The 19,181-nt window shown below is 41.0% G+C and overlaps 1 protein-coding gene across 1 annotated transcript; it reads left to right on the top strand.

Annotated features, from left to right (window-relative positions):
• The first annotated feature begins 1,198 nt into the window (after positions 1-1,198).
• myl7 (myosin, light chain 7, regulatory) lies at positions 1,199-13,904 on the top strand. The gene is made up of 7 exons (XM_080217248.1): positions 1,199-1,237; positions 5,719-5,826; positions 9,458-9,533; positions 9,808-9,912; positions 10,606-10,684; positions 11,613-11,661; positions 13,800-13,904. Exons 1-7 carry the CDS (start codon positions 1,235-1,237, stop codon positions 13,902-13,904), a joined length of 525 nt encoding a protein of 174 aa, XP_080073374.1. The 5' UTR covers positions 1,199-1,234.
• The last annotated feature ends 5,277 nt before the right edge of the window (positions 13,905-19,181 follow it).

Genomic DNA, 19,181 nt, shown 5'->3' with positions numbered 1-19,181 from the left:
AATTCTGTCTTGGGAATTTGAACCTTCAGTCTTCAGAATAATTTTAAAGTAACTGTTTCTGGTGGTTGAGGGGCACAAGAAGTGGTGGGGGGGGGGAATATAGATTTTTGAAGCAGTGTCACAGGAACTTTTGTGCTCATCTAAGCAGACAGTGTGGACTGACATTCACATTTCCAAAGGTTACATTCCAATTATGCAGCATTCGTTCATTTCTTCACTGGAATTTGAACTTAAATCACTTCCTTGTAGCCTGAAGCATGGCTTGAACCTCCAAATCTGACAATTAAGAACCTGGGTAAAAATGGGAAGAAAATTGAGGCGGGTTGTCCCTCATCTGCTATCATCCTATCTATCATTCATTATTATGTCCTGCGGGACAGGAAATATATCAAAATAGCTCCAATTTACACCAGTGACACAATGGGATAACTGAAATCAAAAGACGAAACGTAGGAAAATCTCAGCAGGTCTGGCAGCATCTGTAAGGAGAGAAAAGAGTTGACGTTTCAAGTCCAGATGTCCCTTTGTCTAGCTTTGACAAAGGGTCATCTGGACTCAAAACATCAGCTCTTTTCCCTCTGTACAGTTGCCGCCAGACCTGCTAAGATTTTCCAGCATTTTCTCTTTTGATTTCAGATTCGAGCATCCACTGAAATTTGCTTTTATCCAATGAGATGACTGAGTTTGGTTAAATGAGTACACCAATTGAATGGTTTCTCACTATGTAAATGGGACCCCAAATGAATGGGTGCACCATGTAAATAGTGCACAAAATGAATTACATTTTGATTTGATTTATTATTGTCACATGTATTGGGATAATGTGAAAAGTATTGTCTCTTGCACACTATACAGGTAAAACATATCATTCGTAGAAAACATGGGGGCAGAGGAGAGGAGAAGGTGCAGAACATCGAGTTAAAATCATAGCTAGGATGTAGAGAAAGATCAACTTAAAATATGGTAGGTCCATTCAAAAGTGAGATGGCAGCAGGGAAGAAACTGATTTTGAGCTTAAAGGGTGAAGTTACTTTGGAATGTTCTGCTCTCTTTACACTATCTGGACTGCAGAGAAGGAATTTGTTTTATCAGTTGGACACTGGCTTGCATGTTTCCATTTAAGGTTTATCCGTCAGTGTGTATCTGTTTTTAGAAATAGAGGAGATAAAGAAGACTATATAGACTGTGTGCGACCTGGTCAACTGGCATTTGTATCCAACAGCTGCAACACAAAATGGTAAGTGATAAAATATTTTATTGTCCTCAATCCATTGCTTTTTTCAGTGTGGTACAAATTATCAAGGTCAAACAAAGTTACATCTTGAGAAAGATCGTTTACTACCTTCTATGTTACTACTATCTCTTTGGGAAGAGATAATTTACGACATTTCCCTTTCCTGATCATTTGTTTCTGCTGAATTTTGTGCTGGTGAGAATTTTCCATTAAGGTGTATGTCTCACTCTTCAACTTCAATGAATTCAACATGATCTTCACTGAAATATATAGGTTAAAAAGCTGAATGGGTTGCAATCAAAATTTAGTGCCAGTGATGAATTCCGAAGTCATTCATATTTTACAATGTTATACTATTATTTGCCACCTGATTTACAGGCAATAAGGTATTTAGTGGGAATGGATTTAGAACTGCCAGCTATCAGTTTAGAAGATGTCATAAATTGTACAAGAAATTTAGACAGAAGATTGGAACAATGAGTTAACTGAGTTTAATTACTCCAGAAGACCACTTGTTTAAAAAATAAAACTTAATTTTCTCGTCCAGCACATAATTTAATTTGAGTTTTGTCTGCCCCAGGATTGGCTGCCTGCTCTATTATTAAATTATAACAGTATTCACACTGAAAGATTATAAATGTTGATGTCATCAGTGCAAATCTAATGATTAATATTTTTCAGTTAATTACCTGGAAATTTAATGGACTCTCTTTCAAATATTTACTGCAAACACCCCTTTGAGGTGGGTTCATTTGTCCACAGGAGTGAAAGAGCTTTGTTTCATTGATCACTATTAACAATATATTACATGCTTTCCAGCCTTCTCAGGACTGCCAGAAACTGGGCAACCATGAGTGAGGAGACGATTTTTCCATCCCCGTTCACAACAGGCACAAGTCCCATTATAGCTGCTAACTTGCGCAAAAGAGCCATAATGGGAACTTCCTATCCCCCCCCCCCATGTCAAAGTAATCAGGGCATGAACCCGATTTCCATCAATCTAAATATGTTTAAATATGCAGAGATGGCTTTATGCCTTAACTTCTGAGTTCCCCATGTGTGCCCCCGCCAGCATGATATCATGCTGATGAGAATCGCAACTCGTTTCCAAAAATGGAAACTTATATGATGACCATGCCAGGAACTCAAAGCAACCCCCAGGTGATGAGGGAAATGATTTGGCACTTTGGCAGTGCCAAATTGGCACTACCATGTTAGATTTGATTTGATTTATTATTGTCACATGTATTAACATACAGTGAAAAGTCTTGTTTCTTGCGCACTATTCAGACAAAACATACTGTTCATAGAGAAGGAAACAAGACAGTGTAGAATGTAATGTTACAGTCATAGCTAAGGTATAGAGAAAGATCAACTTAATGCAAGGTAAGTCCAGTCAAAAGTCTGACAGCAGCAGGAAAGAAGCTGTTCCTGAGTTGGTTGGGACGTGACCTCAGACTTTTGTGTCTTTTTCCTGAAGGAAGAAGGTGGAAGAGAGAATGTTGATAGTGCCAGGAGCAGGGCTTGGATACGTTCAAGGACAAGACCTTCAGGGAAGCCCACTGGGGGCTTTCCATTCTGTGCTTTATGTGGAGGGAGGGGAGAAGGGCCAGGGATGATGATGTTTTTGACAGTGTCAGAAGATTGGAGAGAAAACTTGTCAATTTCTCTGGAGAACCTGCCACTTTGCCATATTTTGGGAAAATTACACCCTGAGTCTTGTTTGTGTCAGTGGGTGAAATTTTCTCAGAAACACTCTGAATGTCTTGTGAGGTAAGTGCGAGTAATTTATGGCATTCTGTGCAATACAGATGCCATAATGTGATTCTCACCAGTAGGAGGAGTGAGTGGAAGCTGGCTGAAGACTGCTCGCGGTGCCATAGCACAGGCACCCCGATTTTCCCAGTGTATGGTGTACACTGCATACATAGTATACTGGGAGAACTGTAATCTCCCACTATCGCCCCCCCCACTCCCCCAAGGACCCTCCAATTGTCCCCCCAATTGCCACCACCCCCCGCCCCCCAGTATATCCCCACCACAATCTTTGGCCCAAACCACTAATCATCAGCTCAATCCCTGATCACTGGCTCCACAAGCTGTCCCCACCACCCAGTGCAGAATTCCCACCTTCCCTTCTGTGGACCGCGACCTCCACCCCTACCCCCTGCCATCCTCCCTACCTCCCCCATCTGGCTCCACCCCCATCAGATCCTGCTCAGGCCATATCCCCTTGGCCCTGCCCGGTGCCCACTGGGCAGTGACAGGGTACCAGCAAAGCATGGCACTCATATTTACATCAGCCCTGTGCCCTTCCCAAGTGCAGGGCTGATTTCAGCAGTAGAACGCAGCCAGCAAGATTGCAAGAGGCAAGAAATCAGGCCCAAACCCAAATTTTTTGCGCATCACTCATATTTTCTAACCCGCTACTCTACTTGACCAGCGCATCGTGGTGGAAAAATCCCACCCAGTATATTGTCAATTTTAATCGAACCTGCATTTTTAAATGCTCTTTTTTATTGTTTTTAGGCATTATGTAATCTCTGCACAGCCTCCAGAGATTTGCAGCCTTCAAATCTATTGTTCCACGTTCTAATATGTTTGAATTGTCCCTGTTCATCTGTAGATTTGTCAAAACTAAACACTGGTGATGTCAAAGGGAACACTGATAGTGAAGGGAAGTGGAAACAGCACCAAATCCTTGTGTTGAAATTATATCAACAGCAATGTCTGTGGGGTGCAGAGTGTTGTTATTAATTCCCTTTTCAAAAGCACATCTGCCCTCACAACCTTTTGAGATCACTGCACATCTCTAATTCTGGCCCCTTGTGCAAACCTGACTTTAACAGCAATACCATTGGAACATGCCATCAGCTGTCTGGATTCAAGGACCTGGAATTTCTGCCCTGAGCCTCTCTGCTTTTCTACCTCTCTTTCTTTAACCTTGAAACCTACCTCTAAAACATTGTGTTCAGTCGTCTTGTCTAACATCCCCTTTTGTGGTCCGGTGTCAAACTTTGTCAGATAATGCTCCCTTGAAGCATTTTGGGACATCGTACTATATTAATGGTGCAGTTACCTTGATTATCGAGAGAGTTGGATTACTTGTACAATGGACTGTAATACCTTATTTTTACCTTAATAAACTGAAATATATGTATTTTGTATGTTTGTTACAAACAAATAAATATTGAAATCTGAATGTGCTTACTCTTGTGGCTATTGTTAACATTGTATCTGAAGAAATTCTCAATGTTTCCACCTAGGAGGATATAACATGGTTTAAGAGACAGAAAGTTATCCATAAGAAAATCCATTTGTAGGTAAATTAATACTATACAAAAAAATAAATGCTTGGGAATGAATATCCAAAAGCATTATGTTGCAGAGCTTTGGATTATGTGAGGTTTGAGAACGTAATCTTTTCTCAATGCTGCTGAACTTGCTGGTTATCTGATATAATACTGGTCATAATTGACAAACAGGATAAGAATGTGTTGGCAGAGTTTTATACAGGATAACAAAGACTGGCAGTCAGTTACAGACAATGAGTTCCACATCGGTCATGAAAAAATGCAGGTACGCTGACACCGATCAAAAGTGAATGAAAGGAAGGAATGTTTGACCACCATACCAAGTTTGTGAACAGTTGACAGATTTCTGAGAGATAAACGTTTATGGACGCCTGAACAAACTCAGCATATGGGCTATGGAATGATAGATCAACTGTTCAAACAAGGAAAAGATATTGGCTGAGCTTTGTTGGTTCTGTTTGGATGTCAGTGTAGTGTAATGCATATTGGATCCAAAAACAACAGATGTACATAGAATGAGAGGGCAGTCATCGTCCAAAGAAAGATTATTATTATTCATCTTATTGTGAAATTTGTCAGTCAATGTGAAGCCATTAACAACAATGCTCTTCAAATGCTGCTGTCACCATGAGGGAATTTAACCATAAGCTGAAAAGGTTCCTGTAACTTCATGAAGGTCACAGGCGAGGACAGATTTGGAATACTCTACATGTGTTTTATGCATTGGAGATTCCTGAGAACATTTATCATGCAAGTTCTGGTGGACTGCAAGCCAAGGTTATGTTGTGGAAAAGTGGAAAGATAGATACTCTATGATTTGGTTACTACAGTATCTCTGCAGACTTTTCTCTCAAGATTTTAATGGACGAGTAGTTTGTGATCAAGTGAACTGTATGTATCTGAGGAAGGAGCGAGTTGAATGTGTCGGCTGTTCTTGATCCAATTTTTTTTTGAACAGAGACAGCAGATGGAACTGATTTTAATCTGTTAGCCAGCCATTAGCTTTATTAATAATATATTCTGATTTTTCTTCTGATAAAACAATGAACTTCCAAATGATTTGTATCATATTGCTTGACAAAGTGCCTACAACAGTGCCATTAGACTTCTGGTTTGCTGATTTATGATGCACTGGCTCCTGTCACATTGCTTGTCTTTCTTGGTTTTTAGGCAAGCAGGAAAGCAGCAAGAGGGAAAGCTTCATCCAAACACAACCAACGAAGCTCATCCAATGTCTTCTCTATGTTTGAACAATCTCAAATTCAGGAGTTCAAGGAGGTGAGAGTCCGTATATTTTATTATGTTGTTACATTGTTGGTAAACAGCCAAGAATTCATTATTATGTGAACATATATCCCGGGGTGCCATGTTCACTGTCACACTTGCAATCGTTTGCCGAGTGACAGTGTTTCAGTCAACCAGCCATTTGGATAGCAACAAGAAATAGACTTGCTGAAGCTGCAGTGTTTTGACTGTCAGATGGCATTATTTCTAATTGGCTGGCATGGTAGCAGTGGTTAGCACTGCTATTTCACAGCGCCAGGGACTTGGGTTTGATTCCTGGCTTGGGTCACTGTCTGTGTGGAATTCTTGCTTTCTTCCCGTGTCTGCATGGGTTTCCTCTGGGTGCTCCAGTTTCCTCTCACGTTCTGAAAGGTTCGGTGCATTGACCCAAAGAGGTGCCGGACTGTGGTCCCCGGACTTGAGAAATTTCACAGTAATTTCATTACAGTGTTAATGCAAGCCTTACTTGTGATTAATAAATCAAAAACAAACAAATAAAAAGACAACTTACAAGAACCAGAAGACATAACACCGACTTAGCTAGAAGTTTGGATGTTCTACCATGCCAAATTTCCCTCAATATTTCTGTTTTGTTTCTTGCTGTTTTCTTGACATCCAGTTTGATATCTTCTTGTTTACCTCTAATTTGTGCTTAACAAATCTAAAGAAAATATTAATGCTTGGTATCTGCATTACAACTGTTAAACTGAACATGGGTAATTTTGACTTCACATAACACAACATTGGTTCAGACACCCATTTGCCAATTTGCCATTCTTTATTCTCAGTGAAGTTAATTGGAAGATATGTTTAACAGGTAATCAAGCAAAAACCATGCGCTCTGAACTTCTGTCAAAAGTCAAAATTACGTCTGCTCAGTCTTAAAAATAACTTTTGGGAGTTTAGACAAAAATACACGAATATCCAAATGCTCACAGACTATAGTGTGACATTTGAATACAAGAAACATGCTTTAGCTCCAATCGATGACTCCCGATTTCAAACAGCTTGTTTAAAATTGGGAATAATTAACTTAATGATATTTGATCACCGTAGAAAAAGATTTTAATATATTTTGGATGTGGACACGCAGAAAACACTTGAGATTCAGTCTTGTGAGAAATACAAAAGCTGGATTAAAAAAAGGCACAAATAGTTACACAACAACCATTGAGAGAGGAGAGCAACTGGAATGGTTGAGAAAACAGAGTAATTGTATTTAGAAACAGCAATGATGTAAATTGTGAATGTTTTCACAATGACAAATTATATTTATATAGCACCTATGTAATAAAACACCCCCACCTAAGGTGCTTTGTGTTAACAGAATCCAAGGCAGTTGACCAAGCCAAAACCAAGGCACTGAGTTCTTCTTTACTGTGAGAGTTCATTGACTTTGTTCAGTGTTACAGTTCTCCAATTGCATAGCAAGTGCCTCCTATTTTTATGTGATCAAGTACTTCATGCCATTTGCCTGTGTATCTTAACAATATAATTAACATTGTATTAAATTTTAGAGAAGCAGCATAAACCAAAAACTGATACTGAACCAGATGAGGAGATTTAAAGTCAGATGACCAAAGGCTTGGTCAAGGAATGGTTTTAAGGAGTGTCTTAAATAAGGAAAGCAAGGTAGAGAGGTGGAGAACTGCAAGGAGAGAGTTCAGAGCTTTTCAATTTGGGGCAACCGTCTGGAACTCACTGAGAATGAGAAGATTTCGAGTTGATATTATTGCAGTTTTCAGATTGTAAAGAGATTGGACAATAAAGATTTTACAAGCTATTTTACCTTGACCAGCACCATGGAAGCATTCACATGGCTTGTGTTTTGAAACTGCTCCATACAAACATTGGCAGAATTTAATCTTGGCGACGAGAGATTCGTGAGTTAGGTGTTGCTTCCACTGGGGAAGGCCTAATGGAATTAAGTTCTCATTAGGTCACTTACTTGGGTCTTGGCTGGGATTCAGGACTCTGAGGGTGGAGATCTCAGATCAGCAGCTCTCCACTGCAAGCAACACAATTGGAAGTGGCCAGCAAAGACCCAAGAGAAGGACCTTGGATTGCTGAGGGACCCAGACCACTGGTGAGTGAGACGAGGATGGGATTTGCAGAGAGGGGGCCGACAGCTGGGGGCAAGGGGGTTGGAATAAAATGAGGGCTTGGCTTTCAGCAGGCCCTTCTCCCCATTCTGTATCCTGGATTCCTTAATGAGGCACTGAGTGCCTTTGAACAAGGGACCCCACTGGAAGGCTGCAAGCAAATCAACAGGGGTTTTCTGCTGGTCCCCAATGACACATGCTCTGCAGATGAGTCGCATAAGTGGATATTCATTTCCCTCTCAGGGGCCTCAGTTTGCATCCATATGCCGTATGTCCCTGGAATGAATTGGTGCAAGAGAGGAGGTGACAGATATCCGACCTTCTGCTCAATTAAATCATGCCTCCAAACTTAATTCTCGTGCCTTCCAGATGTTCTTCTTGACCTATGATCCACTTCCTCTCCCTAGTCTTTTCAGCTTCCTCACGATATTTCCTTCTCCTCTGACAGACTCCTGGCCTTAGCCTGTTGTTACCCACCTGATAGCCTATCAATCTGGCATCATAATAATCTTGCCACAGGTTCACCTACGGAAATTTTGTGATAAGATCTTGCTAGGAATGGGACTAAAAGTAACAATCTGGTGTAGAAGGACTTCGCAACCCCTGAAGTCCCCCCACCAGCCCTCATCTCTCTGTAAATATTGGAGCCATTATTTGAAGTGAGCAATAGGCGAATGTATGGAATGGAATGGTGAAAGTCATTACCATTGATGTATTCAGATGCACATTAAATAAATTTATTTTAGAAAGTAACTCTTTGGGATACAACATATGATTAATCTGTCGCATGACATGCGCTATGATAGAACACTTGGGACCAACTGGTGACTTTGAACCTGTTTCCCAAAGTTTGCCACCAATGGAATCTTCCTCATGTTATGTCTGGTTCGAGTCTGTAGTCAACAAATGCATTACTATTGTATCGTGCAACTATCAGGTCCCTACGAGGAAATCTTGGGCCTTAACTGCTCCAAAATTCCCACTTGGATGTATCCATATCCGGCTCTTGTTTCCTCTAGTTCCTGATTGTGACCTCTGATCGTGAATTTCTTGCCAAGGCAACTATCTGCGGCTGACATCATGCCTGATTTGGTTAGTGTGCAAAGTAGTTCTTATCTGGCCAATTTTAGTCGTCAGACCTCATTCAAGTGTTCTTTGTGGGCTTCCAAAAAAAGGACGGTGGTCAGTCTTTGTCGCCTGATTGACATGAAATCAATCTGCTGAAGCTTGACTTGGAGTTGACATTGGGGCCATAATTTCCCACAATGAGCACAGCAAGGGTGAAACCGGAAGCTATAAGGATGAAGATTATTAACAGTGGAAGAATTCAAACTACCTGTTTAATGAGCAGATTAAGGACAAACTGCGTGTACAGAAGAATTAGTTTTGGAGTCACATGCACACACGTGAATAAGAAACTTCTCTGCAGTGTAAATTGTGTTGGGAAGGTAATCGTATGAGTGGTGAAGAGTATCAAATTAGCTAATGCAGTTACTGATTAAGTCTCTGTCATGGCTTCACAGGCCTTTGGTTGCATTGATCAGAACCGTGATGGGATCATTAGTAAACAGGACCTGAAGGAGACCTTTATGCAGCTGGGTAAGTGGACAGGTCTGTTAGTTCTTGCTAGTAATCTCCAGAGATTGACAATCCATCTTGTTCTAGAATCAAAGCATTTATTGAAATGGGCTTCACCAATAAGATTGGAAAGATTACCTTTGGAAAGGATTATTGGAATTAGCTGGAATTATATGACTGGTGTTAACTAGTTTCTGGCCCCATATGACAATCAGATTGCTTGAGGAAGCCATTTTAAAAATACATTGAAATAGGTAGTTTATATGAATATTAATGTGTGTTAATATATTTGTAGGTAAGTTGAATACGAAGGATGAAGAATTGGAGGAAATGTTGAAAGAGGGGAAGGGGCCCATGAACTTCACAGTGTTTCTTAGTCTCTTTGGAGAAAAACTGAACGGTAAGAAGAAGACAGCAATCTGCCAGTGGTTGGTCATTGATCAACTTTATTTCCATAATTCAGGAATCTCCCCAATTTTTGTAACTATCTTCCTCTTGTAACAGTGGAGGGATTTTTGACTGCTTGTTTTTAAACTGCTTATAAAGTGGTGATGGTGGCTTTGGTGTCACTAGGCCTATAGTTGACAGATGTTCTTGCCTCTGAATCCGAAGGTTATGGGTTTGAGTCCCAATCCAGGCACTTGAGCACAAAATCTAGGCTGACACTCAAATGCAGTACTGAAGGAACTGCAATTTTGGAGGCGTTATTTTTCAGATGAGACGTTAAACCAAGATTTTGTGCTCTCTCAAGCAGATGTTAAAGACTCCATGGCATTGTTTTGAAGATGAGCAGCAGTTTTTTTTCTGTGATGTAACAATATTTGCCCTTCAACCAGCATTATGAAGACAGATAATTTGGCAATTATGCATTGTGGTTTGTGGGACCTTGCTGTGTGCAAATTGGCAGCTACATTTCCAACATCATATTAAAGTGACTACAAAAGCACTTCATTGGCTGTCAAGTATATTGGGCATGCCCTTTAGTATGAAAATGCATGCCTTTCTTTTTCAACATCACACCTTACAACTGATGTTCTATCAAGTGCTGCAAGCCAGAGCAATAAATTTGCAGTTTATTTTTTCTCTGCCGCAGGCACTGACCCGGAAGAAACCATTTTGAATGCCTTCAAATTGTTTGATCCCCAAGGAACAGGACATGTCAACAAGGATGAGTGAGTAACAAAGCCATTGAAAGCATGAGCTAAGATCAAACCCACATGACAGCCTTACATGAAGATGAGGAAATGCAGTTAATAGCAGCTGTCTGTAAAATCTGAATTTTCAAAATAGTGTGTGTGTGTGTGTTCTGAATCCAGTCATCATAGTTGTTTCTTTTTCTTGAGGCTACGCTCTTGGTTGTCTTACACCTAATCATTCTTCTGCTGAAGGCATTGACGTGTGTGGGGCCATGGTCAGCAGCGTTCATGATTATACTTGCCTGTGTAGTGCTTTGGAATGCAAGTACTTTAAAATATGGTTGCATCGCAATATGTATTTCTGAACTAGTAATTCAGAGGACTTGAGTTTGACCATGACAATTGGGGAATTTAAGTTCAGATTTTTTTTAAAAATTGGAAATAAAATCCTCCTCTCATTGGTTGTTAACAGGGGTCGATGTTGGTTGGTGAAATAGGAACGAAGACACCAAGAGAGTTTATTCACTTTGTTCAGCTACAATATTCCCCACTCTCACCGAGTGTCCCAGCTATCTCCCATTTATATGTGTGCAAATACCCATTACCTGTTCCTGCAAACAATGCAGTTGACATTTTGAAACATTCACAATGTAATTGGTAAGGCATTGACATTGGTGACTGTGCAACTACTGGATTGTCTCAAAAACCCATTTGGTGTTGATATACTTGATGTATTTCCTTGAAGGCATGAAAGATGCTTTTAATACAAGTTAATTATTTCTTTGATCACCAACCAAAGATGATTAAGGCTGATTGAATTTAGTGCAGTTGAACAGATTGTAGATTCACTGAGGATAGGTCCAGAGCATCAAGTGCAATCCATTTATGATTTGATTTGGCAAAAGCATTCAAATCCTGCTCAGCCACACCTTAACAGCTTGTATCTTTTTTGTTGCTTTCATAGATTTAAGAGACTGCTGATGACACAGGCTGATAAATTCAATGCAGACGAGGTAAGGTTTTGCTCTAATAAAAAGCAGTATTGTGTCTGAGATTGTTGGTATTCAACAAGCTTTTCTGGATGCACTTGTGTGGAACCAGACCAAACCTATAGGAGTATATCTGAGGTGGAACAGGATTATATTAACCATCCATGGGATAGGACTGCCAAAGCATGGCTGATACTTCACTGAGTAAAATTCACTCCTGGGGCAACTGAATTCTCTGAAATAAGTTCAATGAACTATTTGCCTGGGCAATTGACCCTTCACAGGCTAGACCATGGTGACTGACCACTTAGGAAGTGGAGGTGTCCAGCTCTGCTCTGCTCAGGAATAATGAACCACCAATAGGTTGTTCCTCCTTAGCAACTATTGTCTATGAAGTATTCTACACAGACACTCTGACAAGTTTATTACTCATTACATTTACTCAAGTGTTTCTACTTCATGAGACAGACAAAGGTTCAAACTTAGCAAACTCAGGGGTTAAAGAAGCAATTCTCAGACAATAGATGAAGTTAACTTTCCCCAATCTAGGCGAATTACCTAAGAAATGGGTATTAGCCGGTCTGGTGAAATTGATTGGGCTGTTGGACTCACTTCACTGAGCTCGCAGCAACAGATGAACTCAGGGTCCTCTTAGCACAAAGGTGGATCTCGCACACAGTCTTGCATCATCCCAGGTCACATGAGGTTTGGTGGCGTCTTTGTTGGAGTTTGTCTTGAATATGGCTATTTTGACCTCTTTCCTTCTCTGAACATTCCCTGGCTTTCAGCCGTTGGGGTGAAAGGTTGGTGGGGAGTCACAACACCCAGTGAGGTTTGGCCAGATCACCCTAGTTATACATATATGCCTCTTTAAAAGCAGTAAGTCTGGCAGAAACGAGGGAATACACAATCATAATGTCTTCTGAGTACCTCCTGATGGGTTTTGGGCGATGAGACTTATCTCGTGTAACAAATGAAACTCCCTGTTCAGTTTTTAAGAGGTTTGGTTTCTGGTTTCGGGTCATGTTGACCTCCCTATTGTGAAGGTGCCGTACCCTTGTTTGACGCATTGAGACAGTTCTGGTATGTGTCCTTGTTGGCTTTTGACCTGCGGTAACCTCATAGAAGCAGTTTTAGCTGTATTAATTAAAAAGTGTCCACTTTTACATTGGACCTAATTTCTCAGATTTTGTCCATTTGACCACAGAACTGAAACTTAATAAGAATGCAAAAGCAAGGAGATTAAGCTTGTAAGAACACTGGTTCAATCTCAACTGAACTATCAGGGATTCTGGACACCACACTTCAGGAGAAATGTGAAGGCATTAGAGAGAGCGCAGAAAAATTCACAAACTAGCTCCAGGAATGAGGAACTTCAGCAATGTGGGTATATTAGAGAGTTTGGAACTGTTTTCCTTGGGGAAGAGATTGAGAGGTGATTTGGTGAAGGTATTCAAAATCATGAGGGGTCTGGATGGAGAGGGAACAAGTTCGTGTTTTTGGAAAGATCAAAATCTGAAATAATTGGCCAAAGGAGCAATGGAAACATGAGGAAAAGCTTGTTCATGCAGCAGGTGGATGAGATCTGGAATGCACTGCCTCACAGCGTGCAGGTCCTGTTGAAGCTTTAAGAGGGAATTGGATAATTATCTGAAAAGGGAACATGTGCGGGGCTCTGGGAAGAAGGCCAGGGAGCGGCACAAGGTAAGCGAGGTAAATTGCTTTTTCGAGGGCCACTGCAGACACGATGGACCAAATGGCGTCCTATGCTGCAACCATTCCGTGATTCTGAGTGTTCTTCTTGCAATAGATGAAACTTCAGTGAGGACTGATTTTCCAATGGATGGTTCTCTAACCAGTGAGGAATGAAGTAAAAAGTTCATTTATTAGTCAGCTTACATTCACATTGTAATGAAGTTACTATGAAAATCCCCACCTTTAATGTTAGGGTCCCTGGCATGTAGGGAATTTATTGACATGGAAAGGGACAAAGAGTTGGAATGCGCAGAGTATGATGGTATGGCTTTTTATTCACTCTTGTGTCATCAAAAGAAATATCATGTAGTAAAGGACTTGTAAAACTGAATAAATTCTTTTGAAAAAATGTGTGTTACCATGTCATCTTGAATGATGTCTCTGTTCTTGTCCTTTTCTCCCCGCAGGTACAGCAGATGTTTGCTGTGACTCCTATTGATGTCGCAGGAAACATTGATTATAAATCACTCTGCTACATCATCACACATGGAGATGAGAAGGAAGAGGCATAATCTGAAAGCAGTTCACGTAGGCACTTGGTAACATCGATTAAAAAATCCAAGATCATGTTTCTAAGATTTGGCACTAAATTAAATATGGTTTCTCAAAATGGATGACTTAACCTTTGATGTCCACCTTATGTCAGATTGTCAAGCTTGCTCTGTTTTCCAGGTATGGCCACCATTAATCATTGTTTTCATGCCATTTTTCCCCATTCCACTGAAGATGTCGGCTCCTCACTGGAATATGCTTCAGAGAGTCAATACTTTTGGGTTGTTGTCCATGATGCCTGTGTCAGACTGGATATTCTATTACTGAGTAGTAATCCTGTTCGCACACATACACTTCATTGTAAGACGCTGGATAGTAATGAGAAGCATGAGTCTATCACATCTTTCCCTCCTGAACTCAACATTGTGAATGCTACTCTGCACAGGCTGCTATTGAAGTCTTCCTATGCTCAATAACTGACTGAATAAACACCCTACTCCATTGGGCAAGCAAACCTAGTTTTATTTATGGCTGAGTTGTGATCAGGCAATCTTACTTGAGTGACAACTTCAACTTATTTTGCAGTTTTAGGTCCCTCAGTCTGTTGCTCCACTTGTATGTATTAAAAGGTATAATTCCAAAGAGAAATTCAGCAATTCATCTCCTCGCCAGTTAATGGGGTTGTCTCTGTGTGTGGAAATACTTTGGTTTGTCTTGGACACACGATTCTTTGCTCCTTGTGGTTCCCAATCTCAGAGCAGTGCTCAGTGGTATCTTTACAATGGCATGGAATTGCACCACCGAAATTTCACAAAGATAAATCTGAGAGAATGCCTGCTGAGCTGCTCACTGGAAAGGCGATAGTCTAATTTTGCTTGCATAATTTGCTTTGCCACCCTTTAAGATTTTTCCAGCGTAACATGAAGGGGTGTTAGGTATATATGCTGCTGAAGTTACAAATATGCCAGAGCTCTTGTTGAGTTTCATTTTTGGCCTTGTGTCAGCTTTCTGCAAACCTTTGGTCACTTGGCATGTATGTCTTTGGCAGTTATGATTGGGTGGAGTGTTCTCCAATTGCTTGAACATCAAAACAACTGCTGATTGAACAAGAATGCTTCTTTCAGCCTCAAATGCTACATGATATATTTTTAAAACTTCACTCCACATGCCTAGATTAACATTCAGTGGATGAGAAGAAAAGTCCCCTTGTTGTTGCTACCACAAAGTGTTGTGTTTCAAGAGACTGCTTAAGGCAAAGATGAAGTAATAGATGTCACAAATTTTGGATTCAGCCCCACAACATTGTTAATTTTCAAATCTGCTTGAGAAGAAAAAGTGATTTTGTATATCCTCCAACCTGAGGATACTCAGGAGAGTGCAACTTCAACCTCATGCTGAACTGAAGGTGTGAAATTTTAGGATAGCTTGAATCATTTGGAGATACAGGGTGGATTTAATTCTGCACCTCCAACTGCACCTCCACCCTTTGCTCCCTCATCACCCTCACCACGCGCACACACACACACACACACACACACACACACACACACAATGCCACCCCTCAGAGCATTTTATTGTCACAGGCTCTTCATTGACCCAGTTTCATGCACCAGTAAACAAAGAAATGAGGTAACAATAACAAAATCTTGCTCATGTAGATATTTAACATGCTCAACAGGGGAATAGCTGACAGAATTTGACACCAACTGACAGCTGACCAAAAGCTTGGTCAAAGAGGTGGTTTCTGAGGTGCAGCTTAAAGGAGTGGAGAGAGTTGGAAAAAGTTAGGTAAGGAATTTGAGAGCTTAAGGCCTGGGAAGCTGGAGGCCATCGATGATGGGAGCAAATGAAGCGCTGAATACACAAGAGGCCAATGTTGAAGGAACAAAGAAAGGGCTGTGTGGGACTGAAGGAGATCGGTGATGAGGAAGGGCAAAGCTGTGGAGTGGGATTTAGAAACAAGCATGAGAATTTTAAAATTGAACAATGTTGATGCAGACTGGGAGTCAAAACAAGTGAACAGAGCACAGATATTTTCATTTCAAAAATAAGGCAGAAAACGAGGACAGGACAATTGCTTTGTGTGTGTTTCTTAAAATTTTATTCTTTCATGCATTTGCCTGGGCCGCAAGTTGAGCGACATCAGCTTCATTTGTTCCTCAGATTTATTTTTGCCCTGGTGGTGGGTTTGTGTTCTTTGCTGATTCCTTTTCCACCTCAACTGCAGGATCACTTCAGAAAGCAAGAGGCAAATAGAATCAACTCCTGCTGTTTGTGACTACCCCCGCCATCTAATGCCAGTTTGTTCACCTGTGTGGTCGCGTTTGTACTCCTGATTGCAATTCATGGTCCCAAACCTTTACCCATCTGTGACTTCTCTCCGAAACGTATGTTGATTCCAAATTAAATGAAGGATTGAATGAGGCCATGTTTCTGTGTTCTCTTTTCCACATAATGCACACATGCCATCCCTAATGGCTAGTGGTTTACTCTGACAAATCGGTCACAATAATGCCGGACAATATTTTGCACGACAGTCTATTTACTGAGCCCCTTGCTCTGGTTAATTGAAAGACACAAGACATGTCTTTAAATCAAATCACACCTTTATTAGGAAAATGTAAGAAAACTTGAAATATGTATGACTGCTACAAGACTGACTTTCTCACACTATCACTGTTAAATGCTTCTATTTCCCGCCTTATCCTTCCCAACCTCCCGGGGGGGAGGGCCTCAATGGTTCCCCTTCACTCCAGCATGGTCAGGCCGCCTGCTCCCCATCAGTGGGGAGCTATTGCAAACCCTGCTGGAGTGAACCACTCCTGGCGGGGCAGGGGAGAGGATTGTGAGCCTGCAGGAAATTGTATTGAGATGGTCATTTAAATAATTTATGCAGCTCCGCACCTATTTCTGGCTGACAGCATTGGAAATCCAGCACCTGGAGACTTGCAGAAGCCATGGTGCCCAGTGGGAAGCAAAAGCAGTGCATGCTATCAGCCTAGAGTTTAAAAATCTCTTGTCCTGAAGTTAGCCATTTTCCCATCAGAACATAAGAACATAAGAAATAGGAGCAGGAGTAGGCCATCCAGCCCTTCAAGCCTGCCCCGCCATTCAATAAGATCAGGCCACAGCAATGTCCTTTCTTTTGCCTGGCCATTTTTGTGTTGGACAATAGCCTGCTGGCTGCAAGTATTTTCCTAAAAATGAGTGAGTCAGAGTAGAGCAGAAAATGTTTCAGGAAAGTGGTAACACTTGAACAAAAAAAAAGTCACAATCTTAAGACAGGCTGAAAAATGGTGCAAGTACTCCCATGTTGGCCAGACAATACCTGTCAATGAATCCACAATAAGGCACATTCAGCAGTCAGAAGAAAAAGTATGTGTGCGAACAGGGGAGATCTGTACTTGGAGGAAATGGAGAAGTTGCTCAACCTGTGTGTCGAGCACCAGCATCGAAGGAGGGCCCCAGTTAATGTCCAATCATTTGAAACAAAGCAAAGGAATTGTCCCAGCACCTAGAGAGTAGTAAGGGGTGGGGGGGTGGGGTAAAGCTGGTGTAACAGGTGATAGTGAAGATGACTCCAGGTTTTTCAGCCAGCGCAGGATGGTGGTTTGATTGATTGAACAAGTGTTTTGAGCTGCATAATGTGAAGTTGTTGGGGAAGATGGCAACAGCTGATTATATAGCTGCAGGAGTATTTCTCTATGTGCTGCAGGACAGCTGGCCTGTGCTGAACGAAGCTGCCAGGTAGGACCTCCATTTTGAAAGAAAAAAACATTTGCCTTGGTTATTTAGCAGCAAAGGTCAGAGTGACATTTTTACTGTGTGCCAATGTGGCTGTCTTTAAATGTAACTCAGTGTTGGTTTATTGATCAGAAAAGCCTTGAGCTTTTAAAGGGAAAAATAAATCTCATTTTGTCACTCTTTTGGAAGGCGAACAGCAGTGCCTGAGTTACTGTAGCTGTCTTTAAAGCCTGTTTTGCCGACTGCTTTCTGCCAGTGGTCGGGACTTACCTGAGGAAAAATAATCTGTCTTTCAAGGTGAGACTAAGCTTCGATAATAGCATCAGATGTTGACAGTTTGTTTTTCCCCAAATGCAACCTCGCACCCAACCAATAGAGCAGAGGGCCGTTGCCTAATTCAAGGCACATTGTTCTACATCTCAACTATAGCCTGTGTTTGCTGGAAGGACTTCAACATTGTCATTGCAATAGACGTAATTAAGAACTCATGGATTAGAGCTTCAACTATAGGTGCCAGTTGGAAAAGAAGTTTGGCCTGACTCTCTGAATAATTTCACAGGGTTCCCCAAAGAGAATGTTTAAGTAGTCCAGATTGTTAACTTGACAAAAGAAGTTAGAGGGAAGGATTTGAAGACTTTTTGTGAAGTTTGATTTTTTTTCAATATTTTGCTAATATGGTGATTCTGTAAACAACACGGTGGAATTTTCCCATCCTGCCCCTGGGCGAGACCACGTAAAGGTCCATTAACTTGGGGTAGGATTTTCTTGGGGTGAGCACGGTCAGAAAATCCTGCCCTGTGTGTCTGTTTACATGAAGGGAATTACAGATAGCTTGGCTGGGAGAGTTGAGAAATGGAAGGGTAAAGATACTGGACATCCAGAGACCAGAAAAATACTTGTTTCAGACAGCAGTTTTGTTTCTGAACTTTCTTAGATTTCCACAACAGAATGGAGGAACTTTCAAAGTTATGTGGTATATCTTATTGAAGTAACCAATCTTATCTTGGTCAATATTTCCGAATTTTTAGAGTTACAAATTTATAAGGGGACTGTTGCCAAGTAGGTTTTTTTATGTATTCTGACTAAGTGGGTTTCTTGGGAGACAAAAACAGAAAATACTGGAGAAATTCTGCAGGTCTGCCAGCATCTTTTGCCTCTTTCTGCACTTTAGCATTCTATGATTCTATTTTATGATCTGTGGAGAGAGAATAGAACCAATGTTGCGAATCAGGGTGACCCTGCAACAGGGATGGATTCTTGTTTAGATTCTGGCATCGCATTATTTTGTCTTTGTCTACGGGTATTTTTGGAGGTTTTGTAAATGCAGGAGTGCTTTTTCAGAGACAATGTATTAAGCTGGCTTTCACTTAATTACAGCTCAGTTAACATGAAGACTAGTGGAGACAAGTATCTTGGTTAAAGACGTACCTTTATTTCTAAACCTGGGCAACATATGAGGGGGAGTGATTTGGAACTGCGTTAGCCGAGCCATAATTAAGTGAAAGCCAGCTTCATACATAGTGTCTGAAAAATACTCCTATAGTAAGATCTTT

Source organism: Carcharhinus amblyrhynchos, chromosome 34 (genome assembly GCF_965287045.1).
Source record: "Carcharhinus amblyrhynchos chromosome 34, sCarAmb.v2.hapA, whole genome shotgun sequence".
Classification (NCBI taxonomy): domain Eukaryota; kingdom Metazoa; phylum Chordata; class Chondrichthyes; order Carcharhiniformes; family Carcharhinidae; genus Carcharhinus; species Carcharhinus amblyrhynchos.
The sequence above is the reverse complement of the archived record's forward strand: the minus strand, read 5'-3'. Positions and strand labels throughout refer to the sequence as shown.

Bases quoted from the DNA above. Each gene is read 5' to 3' on its own strand.
- myl7 (XM_080217248.1), top strand. The intron at 9,534-9,807 runs GTAAGTGGACAG...ATATATTTGTAG, and splicing joins GGAGACCTTTATGCAGCTGG to GTAAGTTGAATACGAAGGAT. The intron at 11,662-13,799 runs GTAAGGTTTTGC...TTCTCCCCGCAG, and splicing joins ATAAATTCAATGCAGACGAG to GTACAGCAGATGTTTGCTGT.